This window comes from Branchiostoma floridae, chromosome 12 (assembly GCF_000003815.2).
Source record: "Branchiostoma floridae strain S238N-H82 chromosome 12, Bfl_VNyyK, whole genome shotgun sequence".
Lineage (NCBI taxonomy): Eukaryota > Metazoa > Chordata > Leptocardii > Amphioxiformes > Branchiostomatidae > Branchiostoma > Branchiostoma floridae.
Genome location: NC_049990.1, coordinates 15,332,149 through 15,358,231, shown reverse-complemented (window position 1 = coordinate 15,358,231; position 26,083 = coordinate 15,332,149). Strand labels below are relative to the sequence as shown.

General features: G+C 44.9%; 1 protein-coding gene across 2 annotated transcripts; it reads left to right on the top strand.

Annotated features, from left to right (window-relative positions):
• On the top strand, window positions 1-25,245 carry LOC118427510 (mucin-5AC-like). 2 transcript variants are annotated; one of them, XM_035837347.1, is made up of 13 exons: window positions 1-326; window positions 6,505-6,590; window positions 9,879-10,043; window positions 10,699-10,895; window positions 11,614-11,787; window positions 12,374-12,478; window positions 13,241-13,445; window positions 14,436-14,575; window positions 15,200-15,299; window positions 15,980-16,315; window positions 19,927-20,082; window positions 20,839-22,389; window positions 22,996-25,245. In XM_035837347.1, exons 1-13 carry the CDS (start codon window positions 265-267, stop codon window positions 25,062-25,064), a joined length of 5,346 nt encoding a protein of 1,781 aa, XP_035693240.1. In that variant the 5' UTR covers window positions 1-264; the 3' UTR covers window positions 25,065-25,245. The 2 variants fall into 2 exon arrangements, with proteins under 2 accessions (XP_035693240.1, XP_035693241.1); XM_035837348.1 differs by lacking the exons at window positions 1-326; window positions 6,505-6,590 and having other exon boundaries at window positions 9,962-10,043; window positions 10,664-10,895.
• Window positions 25,246-26,083: the final 838 nt, after the last annotated feature.

Sequence of the window (26,083 nt, the reverse complement as noted above, 5' to 3'; positions counted from 1 at the left end):
GTGCTGGCCGCGCGTGCAGACATCAGCCGGGGGAAGTCTACCGTACCGCGCCGGCCCTTTTTCTCTCCGCGCGGGGGTCTTCAACTCTCCCTGACGGACTGCTTTAACTTAAAGGATCGGTTTTGAGGAGGTTTATAGCTTCACATGGCTTCCAAGATGCAGGATGTGGTGTAGTAACGGTGCTAGTTCAACAGCAAGGCCCGGGGTTGGACCGTTCGTCTGTTTGGGTTTCCTCGGGTGCGGTGGTGAGACAGCCCGGAAGAAATGTCTGTTATCTTCCGCTCCTGGTTTCCCCTGCTCGTCTGTTGTTGCTGCTGCCTCGACAGGTATGTCCATAAACTGTAGAATTAATCTAACCAAATGGTTTCGTTTAGATTTGTTTAACGTGTGCGGTTCAGCCTGCTTAAGAGGGTTTAGAATTAACAGCCATGAAAATGTGTCGAATTTTGGTTATAATCTTGGTCAAGCAATTGCCTGCCAGCAGGGATTGGTTAACGATAACCAGGCAAACGTGTACCACAGTCCCTATGCATAGGTGTTTGGCTATGAAAAGATGCAAGGAAACTTTCAGTAAGATAAGGGACCATACGATATTTATTGGGGGGGGAGGGCTGGTGCATTGGAAGTCTGATGAAAAAATTTTTTGATGGCCCTCCCCCCATCTCAAAAAAAATTAACGTGACCCTCCCCCTCCACCTCAAAAAAATCAACATGGCCCTCCCCCCCTCAACCCCGACAGGCATAATTAAACGGGTAGAAAAACAACCGATAAAATAATCTTAATCGACGTCAGGGTACAAGGGCGCCAGTGTTCTTGCCAGGATTTTTTCACAGCGTCGGGGCAGGGGTCCGGGGGCATGCTCCCCCGGGAAAATTTGGATTTTCATACCCTCTAAAACAGAATTTCCTGCAATTTGAGAGAAAAATTATGCCCCCGAGATTGGATGCCGGATGCCTTTTTTACTCCCGTTTTTCAGTAATCGACGTCCGCCCTCTCCCCAAAAATACGTTATAACTATAACTTAGTATAAGCAGGGGGAATCAGCTACCCGTGATCTGGCCCGCCGGGTATTATTTGTCCAGTGATGTCTATATGAAAATTTTGGGTTTTTGATGCTTCCAAACAGGGCTCTAGCCAGTGAGTTCGTCAGCCCATGGAAAAATCCTGCCAATTTTTTTCCGGCATTGAATAAAAAATGCCTACCTCGTGCGATCGATGTTGCGCCCTCCTGCATCAAATGCTTAGTTTTTCCAGAGGATAGAATGACGGCGCCATCACACCTTGTGTTTTTTTCTATTTTACCCGATGATTTTACTCAAATTCATCATTTATCGAATCGGTCGGGTTTTACAAGGCCGCGCCGTCATTTTCCACGAGCGTGCGTTTGTTACGTGCGACCTCAGGTAACCCCGTTTTCGGCGTGAAATCTTTGGCTCACCGCTGGATTTCTTTTTACATAGAGTAGAGTAGACCAAGAACGTTATACATTATACGAAGGAGGGCGATCTGCTGCGTCTTTGGCAGTGATCAGTGCCGGTGTAGCCTTGAAGGAGTAGCCAGAAAAGACGTCCCAACGTGCTGGTGCGATCGACAGTCCGTCTGGGGAGGGGGGCGTGCCGCGCCATGTGCTACGGACGCCAATGCCAATGCACAGACTCGATCGACGCTTGACAACAACATTGCGGCCCCTTTTCTGCCGCAAATTTTGTCCTTTTGAAACAAAAGAAATGTTGTAAATAAAAAATAAAGTGTATAGTTTTGGATTCTTCACAAATTTACCGCGCACCGCTTTTGTAATATTTGGGGAAACTCAGCCGAGCCGAGTGCGTCTATCCAGAAAAAAATAAGTCCGTAGATGGAATGACATGCCTGGCGGGAACGCTGGTCCAGGGCAGCGCCACTTTGGGGGACCTAGGGGGGCGAAGCCCCCCGGAAGCTTTTGCATTTTAGGCTATTCAGAAGGCTTATTTTATCAGTTTTAGGGCCATGTCAAGATATCAAAACAAAAAATAGTATAAACAATTCTTTCAAAAAAATTAACATGGCCCTCCCCTCTATCTCAAAAAAAATTATCATGGCCCTCCCCCCACCTCAAAAAAAATTAACATGGCCCTCCCCCCCTAATGCACCAGCCCTCCCCCCCTGATAAATATCGTACAGTCCCTAACGAAGTCAGACGTCATTTTGGCCAGCACCCTGCCACGTGGTCGGACTCTATGATAAACATCTGTGTCAGTTTGACAGGTCGCTAGGGGAAGGGTATGCCTCCACCAGGCCTTCCTACGGGGGTACCCGGGTATGGACCGTAGAATTCGGCAAAAAGAGAAATAGTTTGCCATAAGATTTAGCTATATAGTCCATGGGAAGGTTACAACTCTCCCTCCCTCCCTTTTTCGCGAGCTGTATTCATATGGCCCCTTAACTCCTCTGGCAAGTTATCTGTCTATTTGGCCAATTTCTGCTATTTTTCCAACGACCTATGGGGCCTGGTAGAGACTAGAGCAGGGGGCGCATAGTGTCACTTTTTATAGTGTCTGAGCGGCTAGCTATTCGTAAATCACATTTTCAGCGACGTTTTAACTTCCAGAAAGGGTTTGACCCATTTTTATGAGCTTGTGGTGCCCCTACATTTAGTACTGTAAGTCGCAGTGCTTTTATTTTGGCATTTTTGCGCGGTTACTAGCAACTATAGTGTACAAAGCAAATCCAGGACACCGCATATACGCCGTTCAAATATATTTACCACTGTACTACAAAACAGTTTCAACCACGAAAACCGTCTATCGTGAAATACACCCCCACCGTGAAAATGGCAAAAGTACAGTATACTACGGTCGCCACACCTGCTGTTGCGTTTCAAACATTATGTAGAGAACTTGACATTGATACAGTTTCCCTCTCGATGTTTTTGAAGTCTCTTTTCATCTTCTACAGACTGATAAACAAGGCAACAGAGTTTCAATCCTTGTAGACGACATTATTTCCTCCGTGATTTGGAGGTTCTGTATTAACTGCTGTGAATTTTTGATGGAGATGTTCGCATGACAAGTAGAGAACGCCTGGATAGACTGTTTTCATATTTGGCATATGAGCGACCTCCAAATGCTTAGATTATAGTCATCCTAGAGGCATGTTATGGTACTGCAGTGGAACTGCCGAATTTGACATCTCCTATTCTGGAAATACTTTTTTACCAAGAGACCTAAACGACCGACCGATCATATTCAATGTCCTTCAAGGAAATGTTGTTTTGATCGAATGTCCGATGCTTCGCTTTGCGAACTCTTTCCAACTCCTGGGTCTACTTGGCCAAACACCCTAAGGCCTAACCATGACCCAGTTGAACAGGGTGTTGGACCAAGTTGAATGGATCGAGTTGGCAATGGTAGAATTGTCCTGATCCCCAAAATGACATGTCGAACTGTTCAAATTTGGGTTGTTGCAATATCAGACTAGCCTAGTTTGTGGTGACATAGTCTGCGACTGCCAACACCGTGACATTTCTGTCTCTTCCCTCCCTCTTCTATGAGGATCGCCAAAAGCTACTAAAGCCAGCATGTGTCCGTGGCCACAACATGTGAACTTGTTTAGGGGAGTCTGTAAGCGATTAGACAGTAGCTTCTCATCCTAATACTAACAGAGTGTACTACAGCATTCTTCATACGAGACAGAGACGCAACTGAGACAGATTTGACAAAATAATCATAACGTAGATATGACAATATCGTCACCGTGACTTCATTTGTTCGCATTGTTTGAAAACAATATGGGTCGACTCACTGATTGTCAAGCTGTCACCTGGCGTGGTTGCATACTTCGTCTGGGGGAAGACCGTCTGTCCGTCACAATTATCAATTCAACCAATGATAGCGTAGCAATTATCAATTGGACCAATGGGAGCGTATGTGGCTAAATGTCCGTCAAATACTTGCATCTCTACGTTTTGACGTACATGTAGGTGGGCGGAGCTATGAGATCGGTCTATATAGTACTGCAACATGACCATGAGTTACAAGTTTAATGTGTTGGGACAAGCGCCAGTATTCAATTTATGGGGAGACCCTGGGCATGAAAAACCAGAGGCACTGTCACTGATTCAGCAGTAATACTAGCTCCACGGTCTTGTTTGTGATAAGTCGTGTGTGTTTCTTGGTCACAAAGTATTAAAGAAAGTCATCAACAAGGTTTAAAACTTGCTCTAATTCAATTATAGATTTGACTCCGGGCTAGTGCTAGCGGTGGACCTGAAAAAATGTCTGTATACAGTATTGGATTTATCTTATCAACTTGATGCTTTGACTCTCGGGGCTTTTGTTTACGTCATGTGATGCACAGAACGATAACACAGCTGTATCTGGTTTATATGTCCTCCTGCAAAGTTGTGAATGTAGCATCAAATGTTCATTTTGCGTTGAAAGCTTGGTGCTCTCTTGTTTTGTTACGTATATAACTTTGTGTGTTTAGTGGGAGGGGGGCTGTGAAAGAAGATGCGTATACTGTGCCAGATGTTGGTCATATTTCATAGATGTTATTTGTAGTAACCCCCTCCCCTGGAGTGAGAATTGACATGTACAACACGCCTGTTTCGTGTTCACGCCTCCACTACTGCTATTACAAGTGGCACATGGGCCCAGGGGGTCTTTCTGTATATTTTACACCAAAACACTTAACTTCTAGGGAGCGAATATGGGTAGGTCGCGTGCTCACTAGCCGGCTATTTATGAGTTCTCTGGTCGGCTCACTCCTCTATTTGTGATCTATTTCTACGGTTTTTCCAACGACCCAGAGTCTGGCAGAGACTAGGTAGCCTGAGTACCATCCTCAGAAGTGACCGCTGGCTCAATACTTTCTCGTGCATATACCCCCTTTCGCCACTAGGACGGCGCTCTCGCAGCGCTCTCTCTACGACCTAAGATTTGACACATCGCTCAACGAATTGTAACGTTATAGAAAAGAAACAAAATCTGTTTACACATTGTGTGTTTTGTTGTCTTCTCAGTCAGACTTTTACGTTTTGAATTGTATACCCAGTGTGAAACGCGGCGAAAGCGAAGGTTACACATATCCTATTTAGGTCGCAGTGTAGTGGAAAGGGGGTCCGTAGTAGTGGTTAAACGAGCAAAAGTATTGAGCCAGCGGTCACTACGGCATGTACGGAGGATGGTACTCAGGTTAGAGTATGGGAGCCCCGGTAAACCAAATATGATGGCACCGCACGATATATCATATCATACGATTATGGCATTGGAAATTGAGTTTATGGTCAGGAGTTGAAATATCAATATCAACATAAGCAAAAGCTGAAACCGACGTCTCATAAAATACTGTAAATTCATTTGATATTGCGTTCGGTAATGAGGTTGGGGAAAGGGAGTAGTAGGTAACAGCATTTAATTTTAGTAGTGAGAATATTTTTCTAGCTGGCCTCAGAGTGATGAAATAACTGTTGACGATGAAATTTTAGCGGTTGAATAAAGTGACTGCTAAAGTCGCTAAAATTAAGTTACCGTTAACATATCAAGAATTACGGTACACTTCCTTCTATCATCTAGTCATGGTGTCTTTATCGGACGGTCTATCCATGACAAGATATCGTTGTTGTTGTATTTTGCAACATGACGATCTCGGATTTCGTTAGTTAAACATGTAATTCGTGATCGTACAAGTTTTCCTACATGTGACCTGTGACCTTATCTGGAACACAAATATTTTCATTGTCTTGACCTTCGCTCCTAACTGTCGAATCTGGGACTGCCATATGGGTTTCCAACCTACTTTCAACGAAAAACAAACCTTACCTTACCGAACAAGAACCAGTAAACGTGTTTTATGTTAGCGTGTCCAATCAATTAATAAGTCTGTTCAAGCTTTAAGTGTGCAAATGTAAGATTGTATATCATATGAAGAGCTTTATTGCACGACAATTGTACATGATATGTATGGCAACTATTACACAAAGTACAAGGTAGGGGTATAGGATAAAGCTTAACGACCTAGTTAACATAACAATAAGGGCTAATATAATTCTTTAATATACTATAACAATGGAGTGGACTAATCATTGGTATAGGTATTCTTTAGTATCATATTTGATCGGACATTGATCCCCACGCAAAAAATGGCAAGGTACCACTACATTAGTTAAAATGAGTCCTCATTTAGCTTCTTTAGGTTATTGTTATTGAGTGGGCTGACTACCCACTCTTTGCTGCCAGGGGCTGAATTGCGAGGAGCTTACAATAGGCGGGGCTAAATCGCAAGGGTCTGGAGCAAGCTGCCATTCGGCGCCACTCAGGTGACCTCAATACGACTGTCGCAAGCTGTCTGGAGCGAGCTGCCATTCGGCGCCACTCAGGTGACCTCAATACGACAGCAATTGCCCCAGGTGCGGCCAAGGTACTGTAGGTCTCAAATTATAGCGTGTTGGCTCAGTGCGCTAAAAACCCTGAATCATGAATAAAAACTAAATTTTAAAGTATTATTTTTTTACTTCTTGATCCTAGCGCACGCGTTTTGGTGAGTGCTGACGTAAACAGTGACAATGGAACAGGCAATACCGCAGGTGGGACCAAAACTACGACGGTGAAAGGTACGTAAGTTATCAAGAAGTCAAATCCTTCAAATAGCTTAAAAAGTAAAAACAAATTTAGAATAGATTTCATTTCCCTTCTAACTTATTTACTTATCTCATTTTCCTTCTTTGTGAAGTATGTATAATTTTGTATACCACCACTGTGCTTTGCTTTGTTTGCAATTAGGACAATGTCTTGCAAATAAGTTATCATTCTTATTATTACATGTATAACTGACTCGTGAATTAACTGACAAAAAGATACATAATGTATTTTTTTTAGTTGTTGTGACTATAAATGTGTCCTGAACAAATGTATAGCCTGAACACCAACGTTTGTTGATTCCAGTTCGCTTTGTAGGTCGTATTTTCATTTTGTTTCATCAGCAGCTATCGAGGCTATAAACACACCCATGTAACGTTGAAAAAAAGTATGCTACCTCCCTGGCGCAATTGACCGCATATTCTGATCACGTGACTTCGGTCTGATTCTATCAGGAGATGCACAGTTTGTACACAGAGAAAACTGGATCTAAGTAAGAATGTTCTATGTAGTAACTGCGTACCAAAATAGAGAAATAAAAAAAAAATGAATGATATGATGGATACAAAGAGATCGATAAGACGACTGCATGTATCCGGGACTGAAAGCTCATATTGTGTCCTTCATGTAGACGGCTAGCCTCTACCAGGCTCCGCGGATCGGTGGTCTAATTGTAGAAATTGGACAAATAGAGTCAATAATCAGCCGCCCAGAAGAATCATTATCCTCACCACGAAAGTTCTGACGTGGTGAGGATAATGATTCTTCTGGCCGGCCGACTCCCCTAGCGTACTATTTACTCTATTTGTGCAATTTCTACAATTAGACCGCCGATCCAAGTAGCCTGGTAGAGGCTAGTAGACGGCATCAAAATGGGACTTGATAGGCTATAAATAGATATAAATGGTAGAACGGACCTAGACGGACAGTTTCTTTCCAGCCTGTTACCGTCTGTCGTCAGTCACGAGGTCACTGCCCTCGACCCACTTCGACTCACTCCGAACGTCTTAAGAGATGCCTCATTCAGCAAACATCGTCTGGGACATCCTTAAGTAGCCACTTTGCAGGGTTAAGGTCGTTGACCTCCAAATATAGCTGTTTTGTCTCCAAACAAAGTGGAGAGACAAACTTCCTCTGTACGCGATCCAGGGGCTAAATACCCACTTACGAGCGATCTCGATTTCTTTGTATATATGTTTAGTGGGCTTTTCAAGCTATACTACGTGTAGGTGGAGAGAGAGAAGCCTAAGCTTAGCACAGATATGACCTGGAGTAACTATTCAAACTATAAAAATGATAATCGTTCCCATTTCTCATCAACACCTACTCACATACCAAATGTCAATACAATCCATCCAGGCGTTCTCGAATTATGCTGGTCTTCCAAATACATACATACATACATACTTACATATATACATGCATACATACAAACATACAAACGCTACCCAAAACATAACCTTGGCGAAGGTAATTACCTGGTGAGATTGATTGCGCCTGTTGGCGACTAGTTCACGCCCATTCGCGCCATTTTGCCTATTGCAATTTTTTGTTTGAAAGTTAGAAAAAAGTCGCTATTTCGGGCGACCAATTGGCGATCTGTTGGCGACTGCCAGCGATTGTATTCCGCAAACAGTCGCCAACAGGCGCGGTCCCCTGACATACCCGCTAAAGCTAAGGGCACAACCCACCGTACGTGCAAATACGTGCTGTCGACGTGCCAAAAACGTAGGCAATCTTTTGGGATCCGCAAGTAGTAAGTACCGCCTCCGTACAAACTGGTAGGGAATCCGACGGATTTTGGAGCACGCAGACCACGCCGTAGAACTTAACGTGCAGGCAAATTAAAACTTTGTGTGCATCTTGCGCAACCGTGCGAGTGACGTGCGTTGACGTACTCCCTCCCTGCTCTTGCCAGTTTTCAGAAATACGTGGCGGGTCTTGCCTCCCAAAAAGACGTACGGACAAATTGCACCAACGGCGGGTTGTGCACTGGCTTGTACGAGTCAAACCGCTATTATTTATATAGTTGGAGACTTCAAAGATGTTCTCCCTACCGATACATGTCAGCACTGCCCCATCAGGTCCCACAGAATGTAGGGCTGCGGTTGAAAGTAATCGTGGCCGGGGGCGCTGATGACAGACGAGGTCAGAAGTGGCGTGTAAAGCCCGACAGCTGTCTGTAGGGCTCGGGGAAAAACTTTCATAGCTTTCGTGCCAACTCTGCAGGGGATGTACCAACTTTGGAAGGCCACGGACTCAGTATCCCATCTATAGACGTCCCGTTGTACTGTAGGGCAAATTTCGGTGTTTATACCGCCTATTCTTAACAATGGGAATCATGGCAGAAAGAGGCTGTCAAAAATCACCTACTTGAGTTTTAGAACATGAAGAACCCACATTGGCATGGTTGTCTGGCCACTAAAGAGTGATTTGATGACAAAAAAAGGAAAACAATTTACGACAGAATTATGTTATATGCCATCAAAACATAGGTGTTTTGGCCCCTTATCGCTGCCTGTAAACAACACAAAAACACCTAACTTCTAAAGCCTACTGAAACCACAAATATCGCTAAAATTTGTTTTTTTTCAACACACATCCCAAGAAAAAAATTTCTACACTTGGCACTTTTGCCAAGGGTACCTTATCATTTGTAGGCTGAAAGTGGTTCATCTGCGCCTGTCCGGAAATATCGAAATTTGCCCTGTACAGGGCATAAAACATACACAGCTATAATGCATTTTTTTGGCAACGCCTCATGGGCAGAAGGATTTCGTTTTTAGTGTAGCTACTTCTGTATGATCTTGGCATACTGTCGCAAATATTCTATGTAGCTGACGTTAGATTTAGCTAATTAATATTGGTGTTTTTCTTTATACTAGCACATGGTATGGAGCCATATTGTTTTGGATATATTTGACGTGGACTTACATTGCATTTCACAGCGGTTGTGTCTCTTACATATAATTGGTGTGAAGCTTAACTCTCTTTTAAATTATTCACCGAAATTTAATCCATTCTCTTTGGATATTACCTATGTAAAACGGAGGTATTGTTTCAGTCTTTGTGTTTGTTTGTACTAGTGTGTCCGTAGTTATCTGGATGTTGTAGAGTGACATATGTGAGGCGGACGATGATGCAACCGGACACTGGTATGATGGGAAGGTTGGATTGGCCCGGATCCAAAGTTGGTCCCGCAGGCTGCGTAAGTTATTCTTAAAAGTCTTCTTCAAGTTATGATTGTGTTCTGTTCTTCGCAGGGCTGGAGTTCAAGCACCACCGCTATGCGGCGCTACAGAAGGCCTTACGTGATACAGCCGCCATGTGTCCTAACATCACCAGACTGTACGATATCGGCTACAGCGTGCGGGGCCGCGCTCTGACTGTCATAGAGTTCTCCAACAACCCTGGGGTGCACGAGCCAGGTAAGGAGAAGGGGGGGGGGGGGTGGCTCAGCCCTCAACGGCATTCAGTAGTTTACTATTGAGGTCAATGCCCACGAAGTGAATGCAAAATAGCCAAGTAGCGGTATCTTGAAAGAGGCTGGTAATGGGTCGAGCTAAAATGGTAAAATCTAGGAGGAGATTTTAATTCATCTCTAAGCAGACGTTAGTGGTTCAATTGTTACGTTTTATAGTTGACCTGTTCTTTGATAAACCGATTCATAGAAAAAAGGCATCTGAAAAAAAAAAAGTGTCGTAGTCTCTCATAACATCTGCTTGGAGATTAGGAGCAGATATGGACAAAGGCATTTTCCTTGGAGTATGTCTTTGGCCAAAGGCGCAAATTAGAGTTGACTTGACTTTATAAGGATTCATAGTTAGCTTCTGTTAGCTATTCTTCCTGTGGCCCTCCATATAAAATACATCAATGGGACAAATCTAAAAGTTTTCGTTCTTGTTTTTTTAAGAGGTTATGCAGGTCCGTTCAATATAAATTGTGCACGGCGGATATAAGGGGTTTCATTGGAGGGGTTTTGAAAATTGCACGACTTTGATGCCTGTTTCCGTTCCTGTTTTCCTAAGATTTATTTCTCCCTCCGTAGGAGATAAAGAACAGATGTACATGATTGTTCTCCAGGTGAACCAGAGTTTCGGTATGTCGCCAACATCCATGGGAACGAGCCTCGGGGACGAGAGCTGATGATTCACTTCACGCGGTACATGTGCGAGCGCTACCTAGCGGGAGACAAACGCATAACAAAGCTGATAGACAACACGCGAATTCACATCCTCTCTGCACTCAACCCGGATGGATACGAAGTCGCAGCCGTCATTGTAAGATGTTTGCTTTGATTGTGTCATTTTTAATTTCTTTGACGCTATACAAGATATGCTTGATGACCTCAATTTCTTGTGCATATTCTAGGCAATAGGATCAAAAGTATGCGTATAGAAAATATCTCCAACAAAATACACTCCAGCAAAGACAGTCGCTAGGGACCCAACTGTCGCTTCAACAGAGCAAAGTACCTAGAAAGGCTACATGTATCTACCATCCGAGAATAGTGACCGTACCATGTCCAGAGCATTAAATATGTAGTACCATGAAATGACACATGGGCCAAAATCATTCTTAATTTCAAGACCTAACCTCACACCAGCTTTCACAACAGTCCATTCAAATTTTATGAATTACTACCTCATAGCTTTCTCTGGACCGGAGGCAAGTAAACATGGTATCTCACTGGACTGAGGCACGTTGGCGGCGTTGCTGCGCTCTGAATTGAGTGTTACCCTTCACTTTATGGTAGAAATGTAATGCAAAAGGTACAAGTATGACTAAAAAGACAAGAAAACACATAAAGCGTACTCGTGAACAGATTTGTTTTTTTTACCGATGAAATTCGTTGAGCACTTTATGAAATCGCTCTGCCGCAGTGATACCGCCAACAACTTCAGTAAGCATAAGATACCAGATTCAGGAGCCTGGTACTTGGCTAGGTGTTTAGGTAGGCAGACATAGCTTCCTACAAATCTTCTCCACCCCCTTCAGGGTCCCGGCAGTCCAGAGCACGAGAACTCCGTATGGAGCGGCCGGCTGAACGCGATGGGTATAGACCTGAACAGAAACTTTCCCGACCTCAATGCGCAGGCGTACTACAACGAGAAGCATGGCGGTGACAACCACAACTTCCCCATCCCCGCACACTTCTGGTACTTCAACCAGGTAAGTACGTAATGGTGGTGTCAATGGAACGTTTACAACAATAAATTGATATTTTTGGGTAAATTCCTTGCCAAATTACATCACAACTAGGAAGACAACATTTGTCGAGAAAATGCAGAATGTTTCCACGTTGCCTTTTGTCAAGCTACTCGCACACAATACTGTACCATTGCACGCATGACATGCTCCACACTCGGGACACATATCATCCTCAGGTTCCTGAGTTTTAGCTATGTCCAAGGACGTTATATAACGTCCTTGCTATGTCCCAACGTTCACTTCCTGTCAGCCTATCTAGAACACTTGGGCGCTTAGCCGGATCGACCTTCGCATCCTGCCAGTCTCCACTTACACTAAGCACGTGAATTTAGACCTGGGTCAGTTGGAAAAAACATCATGCAAATGAGCACGCATCAAGATAAACAAACAAACAAACACGAAAACAGACCCAGAACATTACCTACTTTTTCCTGCATGTAAGTATTGGTGGTGTTTAAAACGTTGTAGCAATGGGAGCTAGTAGAAGGACTTTGGACGATTGTCTTTGACCTTGCTGCTGACCTGCGTAACTTTGGTTTATCGCTAGGTGGCGCCTGAGACTAAGGCCATGATCAAGTGGAGCCAAGACCTTCCTATCGTTCTTTCCGGTCACTTCCATGACGGTGAACTGTTAGTGAACTATCCCTACCAGGTAAGCAGTTTGTGAAATGTACTACATCACGTAACGCAGCTCTACGTACCTACTACCGTGCACCACTCATTATCATCCACTTTTCGGTAATGTCAACATGTCGAAGTTTATAATGCAAAAGCCAGTTTTCCTCATAAAAAAAGTGACAGAAGTATGATCCTTATCATTCGTAGCTTGGGAAAATGACAGCTCAGAGACGACGGTATTCTACCGGTTTCGACTTTAATTTGTCTTTCTCAAGAATGACAGAGATCGGACCGCTCCTCCTTTTATACCTTATCTGTGCCTCCCTAGTGCAGGGCGCTCAGTCCTGAGTTTACGATATTGACCAATCAGCGTAAAGAAGTATGATCCTTAGTCATGACTTTCTCGTGAAAGCAATGAAATAGTTTTGCATCCCGTGACACAATTGAGGGAACTCCTGAAACTTGCCTAGACGAAAAATTGGTAGCGGTAAATTACTGCGAACGCAGTATTAGAAGCAGCATATTCAGACAAACAAACAAACAAAAACAGACAAACAAACACACGGACCGAAGAAAATACCTCCTTTTCACACAAAAACAATAGCACGCACATTCAAGCAAACAAACAAACAAACAAACAAACAAACAAACACATAAAGGAAATACCCCAGTTTTTAAAACAACAAAAACAAGCACATTCAAACATACAGACCAAAGAATATACATCGATTTTCACGTTCAGCTGTATAGAATCAGTTATTCATTCGTGGTGCGATAATCTACCTTCACTTTTCAGGTCACCCGCCAGGGGTATGACCTGTGGGGCTTCTTGTCGTCCGAGAGTCGGACACCTGACGACGGGATGTTCCGTTACCTGGCGCAGACGTACGCCGTGGCGCACCGCACCATGACCAGCCCCTACACCCGGCCCTGCCGGTACAAGGACTTCGCCAGCCAGGGCGGCATCGCTAACGGCGCGAGCTGGTTCAGTGTGGCCGGAGGTAACACAACACTCCTTGATAGCGCACACGTATGTAACATAAAGAAACAGTTTTCATCTCTTCTTAAATTTTCTATCTTGCAAAGACCTGTTAGTGTCACAAGCCTCGAATCAATGGTAAACTTGATAGAATGGGCAGCCTTAGTACACTGATAAGGAGCTGAGGTCGTTGATGAAGATTACTCCAATGTTTAATGTTCCGTTGCAACAAATGACAGGTGAATCATAAATCTTGTAACACTGCAGTACTGCAACTGATAAAAAGAGGCCGCTTTTGATCCATGCGAAGAATCACGGAATGAGCAACCTCAGTATATTGGAAAGCAGTTGAGTTTGTTGATGAAGATTTCTCTAAGTGATCCTCCACTCCAGATCCGTTACAATAAACGGCAGGTGGATCATAGACATCGTAACACTTCAGTACCGCAACTTATAAATAGAGGACGCTTTTGATCCATGTAAACAATCACGTCATGAGCAACCTTAGTACATTGTCATGCAACTGAGTTTGTTGACGAAGATAACTGCAAGTGAAGCTACGGTACAACAAAAGGCAGCCAGTGAAACATAGATATTGTACACTGCAGTACTGCAACTGATAAATAGATGACGCTTTTGATCCATGTAAACAATCACGGAATGAGAAACCTAAGTACATTGGAAAGCAACTGATAACTGCAAGTGATGCTCCGTTACAACAAGGACGTTAGTTACAACGAGCAGCAGGTGAAGCATAGCTCATGTAATACTGCAGTACTGCAACTGATAAATAGAGGGCGCTTTTGATCCATGAGAACAATCACATACATTGTAATTGTAACGTTTACACGTCTGTCGTCCTTGTTTGTCAGAATTTCTGTACCTGTACACCTATAGTCTGGGCGTCGTAACAATGAACAGCAGATAAATCATTGATCGTTTGATACTGCAGTACTGCAACTGATAAATAGAGGCCGCTTTTGATCCATGAAAACAATCTTTCCACCACCAGGTTTGTCCGACTTCCTGTACCTGCACACTAACAGTCTGGACCTCGCCATGGAACTCGGCTGCTCCAAGTTCCCTGCGGAGAAGGACCTGGAAAAGGAATGGCACAACAACAAAGAATCCTTGATCAAATTTATGGAGCAGGTAAGCATAACTTGAAAGTTCACATGTGTTGGTAAAAGTCAGAATCGGAGGTCACTGTAACTTCCGACACAAGTACTCACACAAAATCGGACTTACCCAAATCTTTGACTGATCAGCCCCAGTCTATGTCAATGAATGAGCAATCCACTGCTTCCGTGAAGTAGCGTTATGCCAATAGAAGCCATCTATATCAAGGCATTACAACGAGTCGAGACATCGCAGATGTAACGTTAGTAACGTTACTAGTGCCCATTCCTTTGTTTATCAAACATTTGTGTAAGTCTATTTTTTGGGTGTTGGAAGTGAGAGTTGAAGTCCGCTTCCGAGGAGGTAAGTAAGATTTGAGTTGTTCATCTCAGGAAAGTCATGCAAAGTAATGAAAATATTAAGACATAGATCTTAAAAGAAAATAGATGCTTGGCTCTGTGGCGAAAGCCTTGTCCCAAAGAGCAACATACATTACGTTACTTTGGGACGGTATTGTAGCGTAAAGGGAGCATCGTATTTGTTTCCATAGTTCGTGAATCGTTACCATATTACTTTATTCCTTGAAGTAGTTCCCGGGACAAGGACATTCCTTGTCCCAGGAGGTTATTTGACATTTCTGTTTCTTTCTCTCCCCAGATCCATATCGGTATCAAAGGCTTCGTGCGTGACGAGAACTGCAAACCGATAGAGGGCGCTGTTATCCATGTGGAAGGGATCGACCATGACGTTACCACAGGTGAGTGCGAAACAAGAGTTGTCTTTTATTGTATCATACACTTCACTCACACAAACTGCCCTACCGGTCGCCGGTTTGTTCTTTGTGACCTTTGCATATTAGGGGAGATCCCTTCATCTGAAAGTGGCTTTAACGAAGACCTAGTTCTATGTTTGCATTATCAGTTTCTTGATATAATCTCTATTGAGATCATACGGTGGAATAAGCTAGTATCATAAGTTGGCCAAAGGAGTGTAGCTGGCATAGGAGTGTGCATATCCCGGAAGGAAATACACACTTAACCTTCGGTGCAAAATGCACACTCCTATGTCAGCTACTCCTTCTGTCAGCTTATGATACTAGTTTATTCCATCGTAGGATCTCAATAGAGATTGTCTCGAGAGGCTAGCATGTTGATTAATGTGACTCTTTTTTCACAAACCTTGATTTATTTCCACTGACGTTTCGGTGCCTGTCTGTCACCGTGTGTGACCGCACCTGTAAGCAGCGACACCTACAGTTTATAGCTGCTGTACAATGTAAACCAGTCAGAATTGCTCTGAGAAAGGTAACATACGTAATGTCACCGAGATGTCGATATAACTAAAGCAAAACTTCATTACCAACACGGAGGTTACCGTGTTGTATGAAAATATTAAATGATATGAACTATCCGTCTCCCGTCTCTCCCCTCCTAACAGCCCGAGACGGAGACTACTGGAAGCTGGTTCTTCCCGGGTACTACACCGTCACGGCCTCGGCGGGAAGCTTCACCACCACCCGCGAGTGTTTTCTGCACTACCGGCACGAGGTCGTCAGGTGCGACTTCATCCTCGGTACCAACACTTCCGTCCGCTGTCCCGATCATACCAAAGAAAAGGACGGCCATACCCACACTGGTGAGGAAACAAAAACGTCTGCTTCGACCGTCTCGCCAGCTCCATCCACTAGCGTTGCCAGGACAACGGTTGCCATAGCAACAACAACGGTAGTGACGGCTAGCTATGACGTAGGCACGCCATCACTGGATGATAAAGGTGAGATCAGATCTGTACTCTTCAAAGATGAACTTTGAACTTTGAACTTTATTAAAATCACCACTTTGCAGGCAATTTAGCCTGAATTGTGTTGGTGTTTACAAGCTTCATTATTAAACATTGTTTAAAAAGTTATTACAATTTTAAAGGCATACTTTACATTGACTTATAATTTTGCTTAAAATCACAAATTACAGACGTTTACTATACAATATTTGTAACAATGAGTTCGGTACACGTCATACGGATGTGATAGTGCGTTAATTGTCATTCAACAGAGCAAGGGCCCTGGGGATAAACGATTGCGAATGTCTGTTGGACCGGCTCAGTGGCAGCTTAAAACGGGGAGCCCGTCGTAGCTGGTACTGACACTCTGTAGCCGGCTGCAGGAACTCCTGGCAAGGGTGAGTGGCGTCAGCCACCACCCTTCTCAGTTCACGTACAGTCGCATCCCGTCTCCGGGACTCCAAGGTAGGTAGCTGTTCGTAGGGTATACCGATGATCCTGCAACAGGACCTCTGGACTTTCTCCAGCTCTTCAGCCAGACCGCGGGGTAGACCTCCCCACACCGGTGAGCCGTACTCCAGTACTGGGCGGATGAATGTCTTGTAGATCTGGAGAAGTACGTCTGCTGGTAGCCCGGCTCGTTTGGACAGTCGCAGGTAGTGAATCCTGGGGCTGACTTTCGACAACATGTACTCAATGTGTGGGCCCCAGGACAAGTCGTCGCTGACTATCACTCCAAGGAGTTTGAACCTCCGCACACGCTCTACGTTCTCCCCGTTCAAAGTAAGTGGAGGGGGGTTCACTGCCTCCTTACGACAGCTGACCACCATGTCTTTGGTCTTTTTCACATTAGCTGCCATACTGTAGGACTTCGCCCAAGAGTCAACTTCATTGATGGCAAGTTGCATTTGGCCTGGTAGCGATCCCATGAGGAGTTCTGTGTTTGTCAGGTCATCAGCGTACTTAACTGGGGCTACACTGATCGGGATGCCTTTGTCAAGACTGTTCATGGCCAGGACAAACAGAGATGGCGAGATGATCCCACCCTGAGGGGTTCCGGCGAGTACTGGGCGTGGCGAGGAGATACACGAACCCCACCTGACACGCTGTACACGGTCACTCAGGTAACTGCGCAAGCAACACCACAGGTCCCGTCTCACCCCCATCTTTGCCAAGCTATGCAGAAGACTGCCGTGGTCAATTGTATCAAACGCCCGGCTGAAATCGATGAATGACACATGTACATCCATTTTCGGCTTACTGTTGAGCGCGTCGTGCCAGGTTTGCGTAATGTGGTTGAGGGCCGACACCGTTGATCTCCCCGGCCTGAAGCCATGTTGGGAGCCATGGATCAGGTGGTCAGTGTCTCTCTGTAACAGCACACGGACAAACGATTCCAGTACTTTACCCAGACAGCTGGTAAGGGAGATCCTTCTGTATTCTTCAGGCCCCTTGGGTTTAGATGTCTTCGGTACTGGAACGACCAACTCCGACTTCCATTGTTCAGGGAATATGCCCTGTTGCAGACAGGAGTTGTAGATGTTACATAGCACAGGAGCAAGTTCCTCGTGGAAAGTAGTCAGAATCCATGTCGGAATGTGGTCGTCTCCGGTAGCTTTGCGTGGGTTGAGCTTTCTGAGTTGGAGTTTAACCTGTCCTATACTGAGCTCTGGCAATGATCCAGTGGGAAGCTGGTCCGAGACGTCTGCAGTGCTCGGTATGTCACGGGTAACTTTCGACCAAACGGACGAGAAGTGTTCACTCAGTGAATCACAGTCTATTCCAGGGGTCGGCAAACTGCCTTCTCTCTTCTTCGGAGCTCCCATCAAGGACTTCACAAGACTGAACCACTTGCGTGTGTCACCGTGTTTTAGATGGTCTACTTCTTTCTCGTAGAAAGATCTTTTAGCTGTCTTCATGTAGTGTTGTATCTTGTTACGTAGACGTCGGTAGTTGGTAGTGTCTCCTGACATAAAGGCTTTCTGCCTCTCTCTTATCAGTCCTTTAATACGGGGGGTAATCCACTCCTTGTCCCTGGAGGTGACTTTCCCCCTCTTAAAGGGTAACAAGCTGTCGAGTAGTGGGCGCAGAATTGAATAGAACTGGTGTACTTTCTGTTCTGCATGCGGAGTGTTTTCCACTGGGGAGAAATCAGCGAGGTTCAGTGCCAGACCAAGCGAACGCACTGTTTCGGGAGTACATTTTCTCCGGCGGTGCACGAAGACAGGCTCCTTTACCCATGGCGTGCCCGGTAACACTAGTACCTGGTGATCAGAACTTCCCAATGGAGGGAGATGTAAAGGTTTACTACTGTAGTGTTTAGACAGATTGGTGAAAATCGAGTCCAGCTGATTTTCACCTCGGGTTGGACGCGAGACAACCTGTTTCAGCCCAGTCCGCATACACAATGGCTTATACTTGAGCTGGTTGGTGTCACCAAGTAGTACAACTCCGGACATGGGGTACTTCGTCTCCGCTGACTGGATTGATGCGTTGAGGTACGCGATCACATCCTTATCTGCTTTGTGTCTGAGCGAACCCGGGGGTGGATTATAGACTACACCGGCTACTATGCTGTTTACGCCCCTGGGTAGACGGCGAGGTCGTAAGCGTAACCAGAGACATTCGACAGAGTCGTCTTCTAAATCAACGAGTCTACTGTGAGGTATCGATGAGTTGACATAAGCACATACACCGCCACCGACGCCGTTCCCACGATCTCTTCTGTGAAGGGTGTACTCACTTAGGTCCACAATGCTGTCCGGTATGTCCTCGCGTAACCATGTCTCTGTGATGGCCAGAATTGCTGCCCCAGTCTGGTTCGCTACAACAGCCAGCTCGTCGACTTCAACTCCACATGACTCTCTTCAAACGAGAATTATACTGCAGACAGCAAAATACAGACTGAAGAATGAAGCAATGTCGTTTCTCCGAAACTCAAAAATTTTGGCCTCATTTTGTAAGTTTCAGTGTATCATTCCCAATTTTTATTCGGCGTAAGTTGACATTATCCCATCCAAAAAAGTTTGAGACGGTGGGTTGTTCAATTCTGTTATGTCCTATACATGTATTTTACTTTATTCATTCTATTTTATAATGATTGTATAAGAAAATGGATAGCACATGGTTCAGGATTTCGTAATTATATGCAATTACCCGAATAATCCAATAAAATGTAATAGAAATAAGTGACGTCTACTGTATTTTATTACGGAAATGCCTGCTGGATGTCGCAATTAGACGATTTTATCTGATTCCAAAGTCTATTCACTGTCTGCCTTGCCTCAAATACCATCAAGATAAAGATCTACATCCAACCTCCTACTGTACATCTGTTGGATTGATGATATCCATCATGAGAATAGGTCACGAATAGACCTTTTTACGGATCCCATGGCATGCTGGGAGACCCGGAGCACTATGGGTAACGGGGGGGGGGGGGCTGCATAATATGACGTGTACGGTGTATAAGTCGCATGCGTACCATATGTAATAATGGTAAAGGTAATGATTTTGATTGTTCTTTAATTGTGCTATCCATAGTGCCCAACGTGCCCAGTCACGCAAGCAATCAACATTATCATATTATGGTTCACCCTCACTAGGGAAGAGCGATAAAAAAGAGTACACCACGCCCCCAGCCACGCCCACGGACGCACCAATCAGACGCCTCCTCAGGGGGTTCGTGTATGACGTCAACTGTCGGCCCGTGGAGGGAGCCATTGTCCACGTGGTCGGGATCACACTCAGCGTTTTTACAGGTAAATTTAACATCAAAGAAATTGTTATCAGTAGTATAATTTTTACAGCTCTGGCAAAATACAACGAACTAAAGTCAGTATCACTTGGTTTTACGTTATGCATTGTCATCGTTTTTATTCATTGTGTTTTTATCTGTATCTGTATCTGTATCTATATAGCCGGTATAACCGCCGTTCGGCGTAACACACCAGCTTCGCAGGCACGCGGCGTGGCAGCAGCTGGTTCTACACCGAACAACCTGTCACACCTAACTTTAGCACATCTATCTGCAAGCGTTCTTTAAAGCTATCCAGAGAAGATGCCCCTACTGTGCTTGGTGATAATTGTGCTATCCATTATGGTTCACCTTTTACTTTTTGTAATTAGCCTCCAATACTTTATACATTTGTTTGTACACGTATCTTTAAGTGTAAACAGGTATCTGTATACACCTATCTGTATATACTGATTCTATGTGGACAGCTTATGTAAGACTTCAGATGAAATAAGTAACTAAAACGTTAACGTCTTGTTATATAACATAACGTTAGTTCACCGCGGGGTAACCTATATCCGTTTTCATTACGTTTTCATTTGCGGATATCAAGTCGACGGACTTTGGTTACAAATCACAATATTTTTCAAAATGTTCCAGTTTGAAATCGCCGTCCATCGATAAATACACTGTTTTTTAAACAACGGATATAGGTAACCCCACGGATAAAGGTGAACTAGTGTTACTAGCATTATTAAGTCATATCTCATTTGTTCTCTAGCCACAGACGGTTACTTCTGGCGGCTCCTGATTCCCGGCCGCTACACCGTCCTGGCGATGGGCCGGGAGTACTCCACCGCTCGGGAGTGTGCCGTGGACGGTAACGTACCCCGCTGTGACTTCGTGCTCAGCCCGGACCCCGCCGTCCGCTGCTCACGTTGGACACACACCGACACGTCAACGCCAGACGTTGACGTAAGGACGACGCCAACAACGTCCGTCATGACGTCCTCTTCAGCTTTCTCTACGACAGAAAGTGCTGCAAAATTTCACTACTCTGTTACATCACCAAACAAAGCATATTCAGTCTCAACGCTGGATGCTAGCCCTATTGTACGAACACACACGCCGGAGGCATCTTTAGGTGGTACCAAATCTCATCATATCTCTTCAGTTACAACAACGGTGACATCTGGATCCTCTCCAACGCCTGGCGTTGCTACTCTACCAACAACAACACCATGGACAACCATCCCGAGAAAATACCATGCAAAAAATACCACTGATGACAAAGGTAACCCTTCCGAAACTGTTCACCATACAGGTAGGATCTTTGACAGTACCACGAAAGTTCCTAGCAATTCTACCATTAGTGGTGCTTCATTCGATGCCACAGTGACTGTCTTCGACCAGTTAGGTAGTCCTGAAACAGTAGTGGACTACATTTCAACACGTGCTGACAACAACGCAACGTTACGACCGGAATACGACAAAGAAACGACCAAAGCCCGATTGACTACAACTGATACGACCACAGTCGCCGACCAGTCAGGCTATCCCGACACAGTAGTACAAACCAGCACTGTAGCTCCGAACAGTCTACTGAACCTAGTTACTGATGCAGTAGACAGTAGAGTGCTAGACTACAGTTCAACGCGTGTCGACAACAACGTAACAACTCTACGACCAGAATACGACGAAGAGACGACCAAAGCCCGATGGACATCAACAGATACGCCGTCGCCAACGCTCAAACCAGTAAATACGTTCACTCCTGCAAGTAGAATGACGAAAAGTACAGTTCCCCATGATTCCAGTAGTGCTATCGACAATGTTTCACCAACCGATGGTTTGAAAACTGCGTCAACAACCACCACCCAATCAAACATGTTCAGAGTAACGGGAAATTCGTCTGCATATTCTACAAAAGCGTCTGAATATACCATTCCTCAATCTTTCACTAAAACATTTATCAATCCAACTTCTGTTGGACAATCAGAGGTAGAAACTTACACCTCTCCTGGACCACAAACGACTCTCAAATACCAGCACGTGACGACCTCGCCGACGACAATTCAACCGATCACAAGAGACACTATTGACAGAAAGAATAACGGCATGAATGTGATTGTAATCTCCCCAGCAAACAACAACGGTGCCATTGTCAAGGAGAGTCCGACGAAGGCCGGGAAGGACAAAAAGTCGGACCGTAAGGACAGGCGACGAAGAAAGAAGCTGAAGTTGCTACGGGGCCTTGTGTTCAACTCTGACTGTTCTCCGGTAGAGGGCGCTCTTATCTTCATCAAGGGCGTACTTAACGTCGTCAGCACAGGTAGGACTAGAGATTATACAAGTGCCAACTATAAAGTTGCACGTAAAGCATATCATACCAGATTCCAGCGTACGAAAGATTTCAATACTGTCCTTGGTGCTGAATGTGCAATGTGGTAGCTTTATCTGATTTTGGTCTGATTATAAAGATAACATCCGCGCACCCATCAATTTTAGGCCGTTTAAAAAAAGACGTTTTAAACCACACTGTAAATCATACAAAGCGGCTACAAAATGCATGAGAAAATATATGCCATACAATGAAAACAAATATCGAAAATGGCTACTTATGTCGTAGAATCCCAAAGTCAAATTAAAAGAAGAAAATGTGAAAGAACAAAAATAAAGAATCTATTGTTCCTTATACCATATTCAAGTGTTAGGTCATATGTTCAACCTTCCTGACCACTCGGATTTCATAAAGATTGCAACTTTTTTGCCAAACGTTTTCTTTTATTCGCACGCTCGCACCGGTTTTTTGGTTCCCAGAGGATGTCATCCATATAATCAAATCTGCATGGCCAAAGGGATTCGATCTAACCAAGGGGTTAGTTCTATATGCTCTGTTACACTTGTCTCTAACTACTGTACTTACATCTCCCCGTAGCTTCTGACGGGTACTTCTGGACGACCATTCCACGCGGCTCCTACAGTGTCCAAGCTCGGGGCCTCGGTTTCTCCTCCTCACGGCAATGTCACACACAGGACCGCCTCCGTCAGACTCCCCGCTGTAACTTCGTCCTGAGCCCGGACCCACGTACACGCTGTCCGGCAGCCATACGCCAGTGGGCGCTTCGACCCTCCAACCTCTTCATAGGAAGCGCCATCGTCCGGAGTGAAGATACGTACGACGCTCGGGAACAACCACGTGGACTACCCGCTGTTCCTGAACCCAAGACTCAAATAACTTCAGCAAAGCCCACATTAACATTCACACCCCCTACTACAGAAACTGTTTGGAAGCCTACCGATCTACCGAACATCCTCAGCGGAGAGCTGTTGTTGTTTTCCCCGGATAACAACCCCCCGACAGCAACACCAGTGTCAAGTCCCAAGACTGCAGAAGTTGAGCCACACGGTGATGTTAAAAAAGACACTCAAATACCTGCATACAAGGTTGAACACAGCAGAGAGGGCAAAACTACTGTGGACACCTCACTGGAACAAACAACTAGTAGTATTACAGCATCTACCAGAAATGCCACTACAAGTATGATTGCTTCAGAGCCGAGTACGCCCGTAAAGAGCCCATTTATTCCCATTTACTCTCCGGTAGCAACGCAGATAATGAGAAGGATAGAACCAGTCGACTCAAACACTTTGTCTAAGGTAGAAGATACTCTAACCACAACTTCTAGTCCCACAATAGTGAAGGCAGAGCAACAACCAGTTCCTCTGGTAGAAGATGATTCTCCAACGTCAGCAAAGATGTCCACAACGACTGTAAGTCCTGCTGCGTTCACCCAGAAGCCACCACCCATGGTAAACCAGATTCCAACTGTTTCAAACGAACTTCTTACTTTCACCAAACCGACAATAAGAAGCGATAGATTACACTCTTTAACTGCTAGCCCGATGGTGCATTCAGTAAGTACGATGCTCACAAGTGCTGCACCCGTCTCGAAGAGTGCAATGGCAGAAACATCAACGACGACAATGGCTACAGTTGCCACGAAGCCTTGGAAGAACGAAATGGACTTCTGGCAATGGTGGCGCAATAAGTCCTTACAGAAGAGTGACCTCTCGAGTAAAAGGCAACGCGGCGGCAAGAGACGTAAAACGGAAGTGACGTCAGTGGCACAGGCGGAGGAAGGTCAACGGCATCAAGTCAGACGGAAGAGGCCACCGCCTATCATCTGGTCTAAGAAGAGGATAGAATACGACAAATCTAGGAACTCGGAGAAGAAAAACATCGAGCAGAGTGTACCCGAAAGTACTGAGGATGCTGATCCTCGCAGATCAACCGCCTCACCAGCTAGTAGGGGAGGAGCCAAGCTTGATGACCACGCAACGGCGGCCCCTGTCGGAAGAAAACCGAAGCCGGCAAAGTCAGCGAAGTGCGTCCCACATTGGTTCAGAGAGGGAGACGCGTACGTCCGTCGTAACTGTGACACCGGTAGGTTGGAGCGAATCTACCGAGGGAGAGATGCGTCACAAGGAAACCCTACCGACGTTGGCACCGATACCATAGCAATGGGACAACGTGACCAAGTTTCCCCTGGCAACCGTCGCCATGGTGATGCGACTACTCACAGAGAGAAGGAAGCCTGGGTCGAGACTGATTCCTGGTCACCGGAAGGTCTTTCTGTCGTACCTACGTCACTTCCGGATCCACAACAAGAACAGCCACCGAATGTTAGAATCTCTTTTAAACCTGATGAAGGAAACGTAGTAGAAACATCTACAGAACTAATGACATCTACATCCAACCCATTGCCAACTAAAATAGGTGCTATTGGTAAAGATACATTTGACGATGGCGAAAGCAATCTAGAAACACCTCTGGCCTCTTCTCAGGAAAGCGAAACTCGGTCAAAGCCATGGGGAGGCGAGAGGGGTTTCTGGCAATGGTGGTTTAAACTCAGAACCACCATGACGCCTGAGGACGAGCCTACGAGGCCTGAGGACGAGGCCACCGACGCCAAAACTACCTCCGAGGAGAGGAGATACAGATAACGATATCGGTGCTGCAACATATCACAACATTTACAATGGTGCTATTTGTTTTGTAGTTAACTTTTTTAAAACCCAAAACGAGTTTCATATCTATATAAGATACAGTGGGAATCACATAGAAAATTCCGTTTCATGTTGTAGAACTGAAATGTTGAACCCGTTACCAATATGGGTCGAAATATATGTACGAGGGGCATTCAATAAGTAATGCCCCTGACCCACTTCCAGTTGTCTGATCTAAATGAAATTTTTGCATGTGTAATGAGTCATATGTCTATGGGTTATGTTGCAAAAAACAGCTCTGAACTAACTGTGGTTACTGATTTACTGGTGTTTGAACTGAGTCAGGTGTGAAATGGACCAGGTGTGAAATGGAGCATGTTGAGTGTCGCGCAGTGATCCGGTTTTTGTATTTGAAAGGACGCACACCAAAGGGGACTTTTGATGAAATGAAAAAAACTTATGGTGATGATGCCCCATCATATGACCTTGTAAAACGCTGGCATCCTGAATTCAAACAAGGTCGGAAGTCTGTGGAAACAGCTCCCAGACCTGGTCGTCCCTCTTCTGCCATTGATGAGGCATCTGTCGGAGGACCAACCTGGGATGTCCTACAAGAACGGTGTCCAGAGCTACATCAAATGATGGGAGAAATGCAAAACTCTGGGTGTTTCCTATGAAGAGAAAGACTAATAACTGTGCCAAGTTTCATTAATATCCTGCTATGGGAAATGGGTCAGGGGCATTACTTATTGAATGCCCCTCGTATATTACAGACAAAACATGTACTATTTGTTGTAAGCCAAAGGTTTAACGTTTATACGCTCGTTCACAATGGCGAGTACTCATGCGCAGATACAGGAATTGTGGGTAGTATGCAAAAGTGAAGGCCCTGACTTGTAAACAGTTGTTGTCTCGGCCATCTTACGTATCGATTTGCATAACAATGTCCAGACGTGATTAGTTCATGTCTCAGAGGCCTTCACCTTTGACATATCACCCACAATTCCTGTCGCTGC